The sequence below is a fragment of the Mandrillus leucophaeus genome, unplaced genomic scaffold (genome assembly GCF_000951045.1).
Source record: "Mandrillus leucophaeus isolate KB7577 unplaced genomic scaffold, Mleu.le_1.0 Scaffold393, whole genome shotgun sequence".
Classification (NCBI taxonomy): Eukaryota; Metazoa; Chordata; class Mammalia; order Primates; family Cercopithecidae; genus Mandrillus; species Mandrillus leucophaeus.
In genome coordinates this window covers 81,980-96,234 of record NW_012104176.1, presented here as the reverse complement: position 1 = coordinate 96,234, position 14,255 = coordinate 81,980, and the positions used below count along the sequence as shown (strand labels likewise).

Genomic DNA, 14,255 nt, shown 5'->3' with positions numbered 1-14,255 from the left:
ATGCACCCACCAAATGGTCTGCACCCACAGAACAGCTTGCACTCACAGAATGGGATGCACCCACCGAATGGTATGTGCCCACTGAACAGTATGCATCCACAGAACGGTCTGTACCCACAGAATGTTATGCACCCACGGAACACTATGCACCCACCAAATGGTATGCACCCATAGAAGAGTATATAGCCACAGAATGATATGGACCTACCAAGTTGTATGTGTCCACTGAATGGTATGCACCCACTGAACAGTATGTATCCACTGAACAGTATGTATCCACTGAACAGTATGTACCCACTGAAGAGTACGCATCCAGCAAATGGTATGCACCCATAGAAGAGTATATAGCCACACAATGATATGCACCCACAAGTGGTACGTGTCCACTGAATGGTATGCACCCACTGAACAGTATGTATCCACTGAACAGTATGCACCCACCAAGTGGAATATGCCCACAGCATGTACCCACTGAACAGTAGGTAGCTCAAGTCCTGTAACCATGTGCCCTCAACTCTATTTCCCATCAGGATTCCCAACAAGAAGGGGAATGCAGTCAACTGGTGTACCTCCCCCATCCAGACTTCACTGGGTTTCCTTCACTCCACTCCCAATTTCTCTTTGCAGTTGGAATCTCTACCCACTCCTCCCAATAACAGAAAGAATTCCACGAAATTAAAGGAAGTTCTTTACATTATGACATTCCCTGATCCTCCCAATTGCTGCAAGTTATCAGTAAAACAATCTGAGATCAGAAATAAGTCTTACCTGTTTCCTTTTTTCAGGGGGAAGTGATGGATCTCCATCCTACAAAGAAACACATGCTACATTTTACTCTGTAATAAAAAAACATAGATGTACTTAGAAACAAGAAGTTGAACTAAATTATGAACCTAAATGTAAACTCTCCCCACCCTTCCCATCCTGCAGCCAGTAATGTGCTGAAGCAAGCTCAAATATACTTTAAAAAAATAACTACAAACTGAACCAGAGTTATTTTGGAAAAACCTCTAGGGAATCAGTTCCCATTAGGACCAAATCTATATATTTCCTAAAATTATTTGAATAAAAAAACTGGATTTGTCAAAATTATTTTTGATCAGAGCCTAAACTGAAATAATATTTCATTTGGTTTGAGTTCCTCTTTTAAATAGTTAGAACCAAAGAACAGTGATGGGGACGCACATACACACATAGAGAGAGAGGAAAAGAGAGAGAAAGAGAGAGAGAGAGTTTTCTCTACGGGCAGAACGATCATTGCTGGGAGGGACAGTATTTGCTCAAAGTTAAGAAGACATTGAGAACTTCTAGTCCTATAAGATTTTTTTTTTTTTTTTTTTTTTTTGGCCTTAAAAGGATTCAGGCCGGGCGTGGTGGCTCACACCTGTAATCTCAACACTTTGGGGGGCCAAGGTGGGCAGATCACCTGAGGTCAGGAGTTCGAGACCAGCTGGACTAACATGCTGAAACACGTCTCTACTAAAAAATAAACATAAAAATTAGCCAGACATGGTGGCGGGTGCCTGTAATCCCAGCTACTAGGGAAGTTGAGGCAGGAGAATTGCTTGAACCCAGGAGGCAGAGGTTGCAGCGAGCAGAGATTACACCACTGCACTCTAGCCTGGGCAACAGAGTGAGACTCTGTCTCCGGAAAAAAAAAAAAAAAAGGATTCAATTCCTCTCCCTTTTGTGCCTTATCAGGGAAGACAAATATCTCAGGTGAATAAGCAAATGCTCCTTAAATGAGCACTCTAATATCTGATGCTGTCCACATATAAGTCAACATGATTTTAACCTGAGGAATCTTTTCTATTCTATTTCTACTCCAGGGCTGTTTAATAATGCCAGCGCAGATAGTTAAATGTCAGTAATAGTGTCCCACTTAAAAAAGAGATTGCCTCAAAAGCAGCAAGAATGAAAACTAGTATTATGCAGCTGGCATTCTCCATTTCAGTACCATTTGCACCTTAAAAGTTTTGCCATATAAAAGCCTAGAGAAAATAAAAAAAGCCCAGGATACGAGAAAAGTTACAAAAAGTATGGCTATGTCCATACTGTGTATTACCATGCAACTGTTTAAAAGACTGAGTTAAAGGCCAGGCGCAGTGGCTCACGCCTGTAATCCCAGCACTTTGGGAGGGCGAGGCGGGCAGATCACGAGGTCAGGAGATCCAGACCATCCTGGCAAACACGGTGAAACCCTGTCTCTACTAAAAATACAAAAAATTAGCCGAGCGTGGTGGCAGCCGCCTATAGTCCCAGCTACTCGGGAGGCTGAGACAAAAGAACAGCATGAACCCGGGAGGCGGAGCTTGCAGTGAGCGGACATCGCACCACTCTACTCCAGCCTGGGTGACAGAGCGAGACTCCGTCTCAAAAAAAAAAGACTGAGTTAAATCTGTATGCCTAGAAATCTGGATGATTCAAATCTGGATGAGTTAGATCTGTAGGCCTAGAAAGAAGTCCAAAATAAAGTGCTGAGGGAAAACAGCATGTTTTATTATTTTTAAAAATAAATTTGGAATTTATTTTATTTCTCCATGAATTTTTTTTTTTTTTTTTTGAGAACAGTTCTCACTATGTTGCTCAGCTTGGTCTCAAACTCCTGGGCTCAAGCAATCCTCTCATCTCAGCCTCTCAAAGTAGTTGGGATTACAGGTGTGTCACTGCATCTGGCCTAATATAACTCTCTGGAAGGAAGGCAATGCTCTCTATATACACTGCCCAATACAGCAGCCATCAGTCACCTGAGCCCATGAAATGTGACATTGAGACTGAGGAATGGAGTTTCTTATTTTATTTAATTCTAATTAATTTAAAACTAAGTAGCCACCTGTAGCTAGTGGCCTCTGTATTACTGTAGACTTATGAATCCTCTTTTTGAAGAACTCTATATAATCAAATTAACAAATAAACAGCCACACATACAGTAGTCCCCACTTGTCCTCAGTTTCAGGTACCTGAGGTCAACCATGGTCCAAACATGTTAAATGGAAAATTTCAAAAATAAATAATTTATAAATTTTAAATTGCATGCTGTTCTGAGTCGTGTGGTGAAATCTTGCACCATTCCCCTCCATCCCACCTAGGATGTGAATCACCCCTTCATCCAGGGTATCCACGATGTCTATGTGGCCCACTCGCTAGTCACTTAGGAGCTGATTTGGCTATCAGATTAAAAAAACAACAGCATATATAGGGTTTCATACTATCTGCGGTTTCAGGCATCCACTGAGGGTCTTGAAACATGCCTCCCTTGGATAAGTTGGGGAGCCTACTGCAAACACACACGTATATGTTCACAGATGTCAGAGGAAGAAGCACATACATACACACATACACACACACACACACAGAGAGAGAGAGAGAGATTAACTTGTGAGTGAGACTGGGTTGTGGAGGAAATAGAGGTGGTGACTTTTACTTCTAAATTCTTCCACTTTGAACTGTTTACATTTAACCATTTCTAAAGAAACAGCATGTGAAAATCTCTTTATATCTTAATTCAGGGAACAGGAAAGTGGCCGAACAGGGCAGCCTAACACTTACGATCATCTCTCGGTACTTCTTCTTCAGTGACTGGTGGCGCTCCCGGAGCTGATTGGCCATGAGTTTGTACTGGTCTCTTTCCTGTTGACAGGTGTCCAGCTCCTTGGAGAGGATCAGCAGGGCTTCCTTCTTGCTCTCCAGCTTCCTCTTACACACCAGGTACTACAAAGCAAAAAATCCAGGCAACAGGTTAAAAACATCCATGGGCCTCCATTTAACACACAACGTACCTCACACACCCTGTGGAGAATTTTTGCCGTTCTCATTTTTAGAGCTCATATGCCCAGAGAGATATTTTTCAGCAAATGACATGTACGTAAAGGCTTCGACAGTGCTAACATACAGTGCCCTCACGACAGAACCTAAACCTTGGACAGTAAGTCAAAAACCAGAACGTTTCAAAAAGTTGCATAAACGGGTAAACAGGTAGACAACTGGACCCCAATTTTGTTTATAAAGGATTTATATATCCAGGTAAGATTATGTACAATTTTATTAAGATATTTAATACAAATTTTATTAAAATGTTACTAACGATAATCTCTTGGTAGTCAAATTATTTACCCAGGTTTTAAAACTTTTCTTGATGCTTTTCTGTGTTTTCTAAGTTTCCAGAGTAAACCTATACGGTTTTTTGTTTGTTTGCTTGTTTGTTTGTTTTTTGAGATGGAGTCTTGCTCTGTCATCCAGGCTGGAGTGCAGTGACATGATCTCGGCTTACTGCAACCTCCACCTCCTGGGTTCAAGCAATTCTCCCACCTCAGCCTCCCAAGTAGCTGGGACCACAGATGCGTACCACCATGCCCGGCTAATTTTTGTATTTTTAGTAGAGACAGCCAGGCTCTGTTGGCCAGGCTGGTCTTGAATTCCTAACCTCAGATGATCTGCCCACCTTGGCCTTACAAAGTACTGGGATTACAGGCGTGAGCCACCACGCCTGGTCCATATAGTTTTTCTTGTAAAAAAAAAAAAAAAAAAAAGCCCAAAAAAGTTAGTAAAAATAATTGAATTGAACCATAAATCATTGCAATAGATTGCAACTGCCCACCAAACCCATCAGCTATTTTCTCACTTGCAAATTTGCCCACTAACATGGCCCTGATGTGTTTAACTTTTCCTGTGATTCAAATGCAGGCACTCCCCATCCAGAGACCAATCTTAGGAGGTAAGCATTTTAGCTACATTTTGAATTCCCCCAAAACAGTTGAGTACACCTGGTTGGAACTCTTGCCTCACAGTGATGTGGCATCCTTCCTTCTGCTCACTCTCCTGCACCGCAAGCCACCCTCACCTAAGTCTGACCCACCATACTGGCCAGCGTGGGCCCGAATAGGACACTTCACTTTTTATTGGATATATTGCACCGTCTGGTATTATTCACATATGTGAAATGTGGCACTAAATACCTTTTGAATTTGCCCCGTAAAAGACCAAATTCAGAGCATTCATGAAAACAATTTATAGTTTCATTATACACTCTGACATGAGTACTTTGTCATTATGGACGCTCACACAAAGCGGAGCGAGAATCAGCACTCCCATTCCACTAGAGTCAATGCTCTTTTATGGACAAAAAGCATTACTCATATATAGTGCTTGCTCGGAACTGACTTTGTTAAGTTCAATTTCAAATAAATGAAAGAGGGAAAAAGAGAGTTTTGTACATTTGCACAATTTTTTTTTTCCTTAAAAAAAAAAGAGTAATTGCTTAGCTTCAAAAACAAAGGGGAAAGAAAAGGCAATTCTGAGACGGATTTGAGTTCTAAAAAAGGACACTTCCACCTTGGATGAATTTTATTCCTGGCAGTAATGAGGTTGGAATCCTGCCTTAAAATGTCCTGGATTTTGAGACGCTGACATCGTCTTCATGGAGGCAAAATGGTTCTGTTGTCACAGTGATTTCTCAAGAGTAAAATCCCCAATGAGTAAATATCAGAGGAGAGAGGCTCAGAAACCCAAACTGCAGTGTCCTCAGGGAGGTATTGAGATTTCACAGGAAAAATACCATTTACACACAATTTAACACATCTGCCCTTGTTCCTCCAGTTCTTTTCCCGTAATCAGCACCCTTGGTTGTCAGCACTGCGAGTATCGGTGACCCAAAGACAGTCACCTTTATCCCTTCAATTTATCAGATTCAAACCTGAGGCCCCAGAGACCCTCCTGCCTTCCAATTTAGGGGACAAAAATCCTCATGCACGGAGACATTGGAAGCTGCAGTAGGTAAGCTCCGTGGGAACACCCTGCCTGTTGAAGGGTAACAGGTAAGGGCCACTGCTGACTGTCAAAGTGGAAATTCAAGTTCCTTGACCTTGAACAGTCTCTGTTAGGGTCTAAGAGAAAAGCTATTTCACTCACAAAGCATGGCCCAGATAAGGCCATGAAAGCCGAGAAGGGCAGTAAAATGCCTCCCTTGCTTCTGGGTCTGAAGTGCCTGGTAGAAAACAGGCACAGAGGCCTCTGCTGAGACCCATTGGCCTGGGATTTGAAAAGCAAAAGTTCTGTAGGTCCCAACAATTTTACTCCATGTTATTTATTTTTATCAGCAGGACAAACCTGAGGCTGAAGCCTCATTTGTAAAGTAGCTCGAAGCAGAGCTCTGGCTGAAGGTGAGACACCTCCCCTGTAGTTCTGCCGCACCCTGGCACGATAGTCTTTGGCATCTATAAGGAACCCTAGACTCTCTGCCAGGCACGGTGGCTCACACCTGTAATCTCAGCACTTCAGGAGGCCGAGGTGGACAGAATACCTGAGGTCAGGAGCTCAAGACCAGCCTGGCCAAGACGGCGAAACCCCCTCTCTACTGAAAATACAAAATTAGCTGAGTGTGGTGGCGGGTGCCTGTAGTCCCAGGCTACTCAGGAGGCTGAGGCAGGAGAATCACTTGAACCTGGGAGGCAGAGGTCACAGTGAGCCGAGATCACACCATTGCACTCCAGCTGGGCAAAAAGAGTGAAACTCTGTCTCAAAAAAAAAAAAAAAAAAAAAAAAAAATTAGCTGGGCATGGTGGCAGGTGCCTGTAATCCTGGCTACTTGGGAGGCTGAAGCAGGATAATCACTTGAACTCGGGAGATGGAGGTTGCAGTGAGCCAAGATCATGCCACTGCACTGCAGCCTGGGTGATAGCATGAGACTCCATCTCAAAAAAAAAAAGAAAAAGAAAACACTGCTCTCTATCACTTGGGATGCTTGTTAAAATGCAGATTCCTGGGCTCCAGCCCAGGCCCACTAAATCAGAATCTCTGGTGCCTGGCTCAGGAATCTGCATTCTTAGCCCAGGGTTCAGATGATTCTCATCCAGTCCATACTTTAAAAACTCAGGCTCTGGAAGCCTCAAGCTGCACAGTGTCTCAAAAGTTAAAACCAACTACAATGGTCTGGAGGGACTGAGAGGCCACAGTTAGCCCACGAGTTCAGGGGTGAGGAACACTCTCAGAGCCATTCCGATGAGGGTCTGTGCCACCTTTTGTAGCTTTTGGGATTCTAGACAAGTACAAACATGGACTGCATTTTACTGCCTCTAGCCAAAAATCTTATACAATCATGTAGCACATAACAACACTTTAGTCAATGGCACACTGCATATATGATAGTGGTCCTACCATAGAAAGGTGGTGGTACCTTTTCTATGTTTAGATACATTTAGATACACAAATACATATCATTGTGTTACAATTGCCTTGTATTCAGTACAGGAACGTGCTGTATACGTTTGCAGCCTGGGAGCCACAGGCTGTACCACACAGGCTAGGCGTGTAGTCGGCTGTGCCATCTAGGTTTGTGTAAGTACACTCTATGATGCTCACACAATGATGAAATCGCCTAGCGGCACACTTCTCAGAAGGCATCCCTGTCGTTAAGAGACGCATGATTGTATATGCATGTCTCATCAAAACAACAATAGAAAACTCTGGGAAGTGGGGAGAAGGGAGTGTTGGAGAATGAGATGAAATTTCTTGGCCTCATTCTAAAAAAGTAAAAGCATATTCCCTGTAATGACAGCTGTTAAAATGTCCCATTTCTTATCCCTGTGATTGGAAACAAACACCAAAAAAACTGGAGAGAAAAAGGTCATGAAGATCCTTCTTAGTGGGCAGCTTTGAACAACCACCAAATATAAGGCTGGGGTATTAGAAGGAACCCAAATTAGAATGGAAAACCAGATAAGCTAAGTCACTGTGCTTGGGCTGTTTAGGCTCCCAGAGGAGGATCAGTAACTATAGATAGCAGATCCAGCGATGGGCTCATCATGAACTGCAGGTACCTTGGGAAAGACATAAAACACAAGGACCAAAAGAACGCACACTCCCCAGGCCTCATTTCCACACTTGGAAGATGAGGGGGTTCCCAGGGCACTCTCCACCTTGAGGAACCCACGATTTCAACACCACTGTTGAATATCACTGGATGTGAAGAGTGCAGGGGAAAGCACGGGGTAAGGGCTCCAGTTCAGAAGGTACAACTCACTTTGAGCACCCAGAACTTGCTTTCTCTGCCTTGTCTAAGACAGAGCTGGCTCAATGATTTCCAAAGACCGTCTGCGGCCAGAGTATTTCCAGAATCTCTGGACAGTCACTTGGTGGGACAGGGTGCTGGGACTGAAACTGCGTTTGCAGCAGCAATTTATAATCGAGTGAGAAAAGGCCAAACATCTATTGGGTCAATATTCATGGCTCTTGCTATTATTTCTAGTTCTCCTTTCCTTCCAGGCATGTGGCAGGACTGTCCATCCCCACTGCTTTTGGGTAACGCAGAAACACGGAACTTGCTTTGCCTGATAAAATGGGATTGGAAGGGATGTGAGTTGCTTCAGGAGGAAGGCACTTGAGAGAGGAGGTGAGAATTGCTGAGTTTTCTCCTCCCCTGCAGCAACAATGGTGGAAGCACAGGTCGCTATGGGGCTGCCACAGGATAACAGAGCTTGGAGGGGCAAGCACAGCAGACAACTGCCTGGAGAGCCATTTGGGTCCACAGAGAACTTGCGTGATCCAGAAAAAAATGATGGATGTGTCAAAGTACTGAGATTTGAGGGTTTGTTACTGAAGCGTAACTTAACCCATCCTGACTCACAGTGTCTATATCAAAGAACAGGACTGTCTGGGGGGGAGAGAGCTTATACTTGCCCCTGGGCTGTGTGTCCACTGAGTCGCCACACTGAGGACGAGGGTTCATGTGATCACTATTAGTAGTGCTATTGATGACAAAAAGCAAGGTTTTGTAACACACGTTTTACCTGCATAATCTCCTTTAATCCTCAGGACAATGCAATGAAGTTACTGTGCTATCATCTGCATTTTATAAATGAGGAAGTGAGGCTTAAATGAAAGTGTTTGCATAATGTGCCAAGGGATTGCGAAGCCAGAATCGGAACCCAGCTCGTTATAGAGCTAAGCCTGTGGAACCCCAGCTCCTGACACACTAGACATTCTGGGCCCCACCCCCAAAAATCAGAATATTCATGGAGTTGGTTACCACATCTAGTTGGTATTCCTAGTACAAGGAAACAAAGAAAGAGACATTTTGAATTTGGCTACTTTTCTGGACCTAGAACAAATAGTAATAAAGGTTTTATTGATTCAAACAACTTTTTCTAAAACTAGTGGGTCTGCCACTTATTTCCTCAGATGCAAAGCCTGAAGGAAGATGGGAAAAAAAATGTTTAAAAATCCACAAGCCTCACTACTCTCTCCTTTTCATGAGGGAGCCAAGTGGAAACAGTAAGGTTTCCATTCACTTCTAAGAAATGGGAAAAACTAAAGGGCCTCAGAACGGAACTAGAAGGTTCTTTTCTCAAAAGCAGTTTGATCGCAACAGGAGTTTTCTGTAAGCTATAGCTGGCCTCATTATTCGGTCAAATATTTTCTGGGTGCCTTCTATGTGCTGGGCACTGAGCTAAGTATTGGGACCCTCATGGGATAAATGATATCATTGGATTTTGAAGAGGGAAGGCATGATACCTGGATAACAAAACGTTATTTCCTGCTATCTGGAATCCTGAAGGTTCTGAAAACTGAAAATGTGTTTCTATCTTGTTAGTGACCTAAGCTGACGTGAGGGTGCCTGTGGCCTTTATCCCATGGAGTGTGAATATTCATGTATTTGCTGAAGAAAAATCAATGTGTTTGATCCGTGGCTGCTGCCTGAGACTCTGCTGGGGATGACATATAATATACAGTGTGTGTACTGCATTTCGTTTCAGATTCCCAAAACTCCTGCATGAGAAACACATCTGGGCTCCAGGGACTTCAGATATGGAATCTTTTATTGGAAAGTCACCCTTACAAATCTCTACAGTCTCGATGATGAATGTGTGAATAAAATCAAATCTTTCTCCAACAGTAATTGCCCAAATAGCTAAGTATTCATTAGATTTCTACTTCCTCACATAGACCAAGAAAAACTGTAAGTGCATTAAATGCAGTAAATCTTCAAGCTTCCATATGCTTACGTGCCTGTTCCCCCAGCCTCCCAACTTCCTTATCCTTTAGAGTCAGCACTGAATGCTGGAGCTGGGATAAACCTCACGGATAACCCAAGTGACTTGCCCAGTTGTAAAGAACAAGGCTCCCGACTTCCAGCATATTCCATGACAGTGTTTTCCAAATTGTGGGTCATGATACATTAGTTGCAATCCTTGTTTTCTTTAAAAAAAAAAAAGATACAGAACAGAGCAGAAAATATCAGGGTGTATGCCCTGTAGTAAGGGTAATTATTGTTTCCTGAAGCTTTTCTATTTGAAAAGTCTATAGGAATAAACACACACATATGCCTATTTTCACATATTTCTTATGAGCTGACATTTTAAAAGTCTGAAAACCACTGTTCTCTAATAAGCCACTCTGGACACTTATCCATTCACTCAACAAATAACTGGTGAAAGGAACGAAGAGAGGCACAGGTGGGTGGGGGTGGGGCAGGGAGGAAAGCTTGAGAGATGATGTTTGATGTGAATTTTGAGAGGTGAGTAGGTGTAAAAGGCACCTCAATAGAGACCATTCTGTCATGGAAATCATTCACTTGTTCTCTGGGATTCAGTCACAGCTCTGAGGATTTAATCCCTGCTCTGCCCACCACCTGCTGCCCCCTATGTTGAGGTTATTGTGAGCTTGAAAGGAAACGTGCTATGCTAAAGGCTTTGTAAACTCAAAAAAGATTGAACACATGATTTTTAGAGCATATAAAGCATTCAGAACACTTTCGCAGACACGCTCCCATTTGTCAGTCAACACTCCATGACAGGTGGGACAAGAACTGCTTTCCCCAATTTATGGGCAAAATAGCTGAGATTCAGAGAGATTAGCGTCTTTCCTAGAGACAAGTAACTAACAACTGTCAGCTGAAACCAGAACTTTCCATTACACATTCCAGGTTCTTTTTACTATTCTGTATTGGCACCAGATTAGTTATAAGTGGTTCAACACATTACCTGTGTTGAGCAAAACAATATTTTCAACAAGTCACTCCATAGAGGTAACTGCACAGCTCAGAGGAATACATTGTAACTCATTTCCAGGTCCTGTTTGGGCGAGAGGCAGCTCTCCTGGGGCCCTAAGTCGAATTCCACAGGGAACGGCTGAGGTCCAAGAGGCCACCTGTAGATTTAACAGTGTTAACAACAAACTGCATGTACAACAGTGGTCCCGTAAGATTATGCGGCCATATTTTTACTGCACCTTTTCTATATTTAGATATCTTTAAATACACAAACACTTACCACTGTGTGACAATTGCCTAGAGTATTCAGTATAGGCACATGCCGTACAGGTTTGTAGCCCAGAAGTAACAAGCCATACCGTGTAGCCCGGGGGTGTAGCGGACTACACCATCTAGGTTTGTGTCAGTACACTCTAGGATGGTCGCACAATGATGACACGGCATAACAAAGCATTTCTCGGACATATCCCTGTCATTAAGCAATGCATGGGCACAGATAATAATAGATGGTAATAAGTAGCTGATTATCATTCACTAATAGTGGCTAACTACAGTACACTAAACGCTATAAAAGAGACACAAAACTCCCAGAAAAGAGAGAAAAGTAGTTTAGACTAATGGTTGGGAACATGGCAGAAGGAGCCAAAAATGCCTGAGTTCAAATCTTGGTTTTTGTCACTTACTAGCGACATGACCAATTACCTAGCCTCTCTGTGCCTTGGTTTCTCCATTTTTAAATGAAGATATTTATAGCATCTTCAGAGGGTTGGTATGAGAATTAAGAGTTAGTATATGTTAAACATTTAAAACAGTGTGTTGTATGCGTGTTAATGATCATTACTACTATTGTTATCACGGAGGAGAGAGTGATCATAGCTTAGCAAAGAAGGTGCTCAAGGAGTTGGAGGACAACGTGGTATTTGAAATGGATCAGGAGGGAGAGGAAGAGGGATACATCTTGGCTGGGGATAGATGGAGTTGTGACAAGTGGCAGTAACAGGGAAAATGTTACTCCTGGCTGGGAAACAGCCATAGCAAAGCACAAAGGTGAGAGGCCAGAAGATGTGTGGTCAGAACAGTGAGCCACACCCTGGGCTGGCTGCGGTGGAGGGTAGGAGTAGAAGTGTGAGAGATAAAGTCAGAAAGACAGATGGGTGGCCAGGTCAGAAAGGGCCTGGATGTGGTGCTGAGGAGTTCAGATCGTATTCTTCCAGCAATCAGGAGCCCCGAGGGGCTCTGAATGGGGGAGTGTCATTAAGAATCATCTCAGGAAGAAACTTTCATCCTGTGGTATAAATTATATTGGACAGTACAGTGTGGGTGGAATGTGTTGCCAAGCTTGAGAAGAGAAGAGAAAGTGATTGTGGGTCAGGACCCACTCTACAGATACACCTTTGGATCCTGCAGTTTGATCTGAGCTGTCAGTCCTACAGAGAACACACTGGCTTTGCTGTTTCTTAATGCAGTCTGGGATCACGGTGTCTAATGCAGTATTGTTACACAGGGTGCTACCCAGGCAACCAGACTCATGCATGGTTTCAGCCTCCGCTGTGACAGCTGGTGCCAGAATCACATCAGTGGGTGAGTGGGTCACATGGTTGCCCAAACACACTCCAAAGGGCCAACTTGAGCAGGGAAAAACAGGGAAATACCCCACTTTCTGGTCACTAGGAGGGGCCATGAGACACACACTTTATTCTCCTAATGCCTCCACTTTCCCTCTTCAGTCAAGACGAAACTCTGCTGGTCAAGTTCATGTGTAGAGTAGGGACCACCGACATTCTCTCTCCTTCCCAGCTCAGGAAGGTTTCAGTTTGTTTTCAGAAGAGGGGACAGAGAAATGAAATTAGTATTTTTTTGAATATCTACTATGTGCCATGCACTCTTAGGAGTAAGAAGAAGACCTTCATTTGATTATAACAGTAACAGTAATAGCCACTATCCAGCGAGCATTACTATTTTCCAAACTGCTAAATGTTCTACTTGAAACATCATATTTAATCTACATGGCCACTATGAAATAGGTTGTAAGATTAGTCCCATTTTACAGAGAAGGACACAGAACCTCAAACAGGTAAATTTATCCTTCATCACAAAGGTAGTAAGTGGAAGAGCCAGACTGTTACCTGGGTATATCAATTAGGATTCTTCGGTGTAAGCAACAGTAACTGACACTCTAACAAAGGAATATATTGGAAGGATACTGGCCCTTATAGACTTGGCAAGAGAATGCAGAACTAGACTTAGACACAGGTGGGCAGCAAGGCAAATCTGGGCAGTGGAGACAGGAACCAGGAACCACCAACCACCAGGTCTTGTTGCAGGAAAGGTTGAATTAGAGGTTGCCAAATGGAATGAACTGGACTCTGTTACATTTCAATCTCTTTGTCTCTCTGTTCAAGGATGTCTCCAATAGCCTAAAGCAGATTATGGGGAGCCTTCGCCTAGGCACCTATCCACAGTTGTTAATGTACACAGACTGTATCCAATGGTAATACCCTCCACTTGGAAGTGCTATTGAGAAAAAGCAATGAATTCTGGGAAGCGAGAAAACAACAAATGTGCACCGCACCAACCTGGGGAGAATCCATGCTACTGAGTTTACTTCTCAACCTTGCTAAGGCTCCCCTTCTTGTGGTTTTTGAATAAAGATTGAAAAAGAAATGGTGATCATGTAAAAAATCCTTTTACTTTAATTAACCTCTAAGTCTCTATTAATCATACACAGAAACACAGGAGTACATAGGAGCTGCAGGAACACTCAGGGCGAGGCTCACGTGGCTGCCCTTGGGTACACACCTACCAGCTGGAGTAAGGAAGAAACCACCTGGTATATACTAACGCCAAATATACTAGGTAATCAGTGACATGCGAATGGAATAAGCTTAGTAAAATATGCCCAGTTTTGAGTGTGAATACTAGATATCATAAAATATTTTTATTATTCTCTCAAAAATAAATTTCTCTGGACTTGCATTTCCATTACATTTTTAAAGCAGAGCTCACAACTCATTTGCCGATGTTAATTCACACCCACACACAAACACCATGAAGGTAGCCCTGTGCTCATCATCCTAAGAGCCCAAACCATTGGCCATTGAGGGGCTTTTATCTACCCGTTTACTGTTATCTGCATTAAAGCAAATCATAATTGCTACAACAAAGATCAAAAGATCATAATAATTAAATGGCCATCTGACATACTACATTACTATTTGGGTGCTTTATAGTCAGATAAATGAGAGATGAAGGTAGCTGGGGTGTGGTGCGG

The 14,255-nt window shown here is 43.0% G+C and overlaps 1 protein-coding gene across 1 annotated transcript in view; it reads right to left on the bottom strand.

Moving 5' to 3' along the window:
* The window catches only part of CCDC149 (coiled-coil domain containing 149), a 77,369-nt gene extending 73,052 nt beyond the window's left edge, over positions 1–4,317 (bottom strand). The window contains exons 1-3 of the mRNA XM_011991300.1: positions 4,309–4,317; positions 3,550–3,711; positions 769–807 (exon numbers count right to left, since the gene is read on the bottom strand). Coding sequence (XP_011846690.1) covers positions 769–807; positions 3,550–3,609 — 99 coding nt within the window. The 5' untranslated portion in view covers positions 3,610–3,711; positions 4,309–4,317. The remainder of the gene's footprint in view (positions 1–768; positions 808–3,549; positions 3,712–4,308) is intronic.
* Between the last annotated feature and the right edge of the window lie 9,938 nt (positions 4,318–14,255).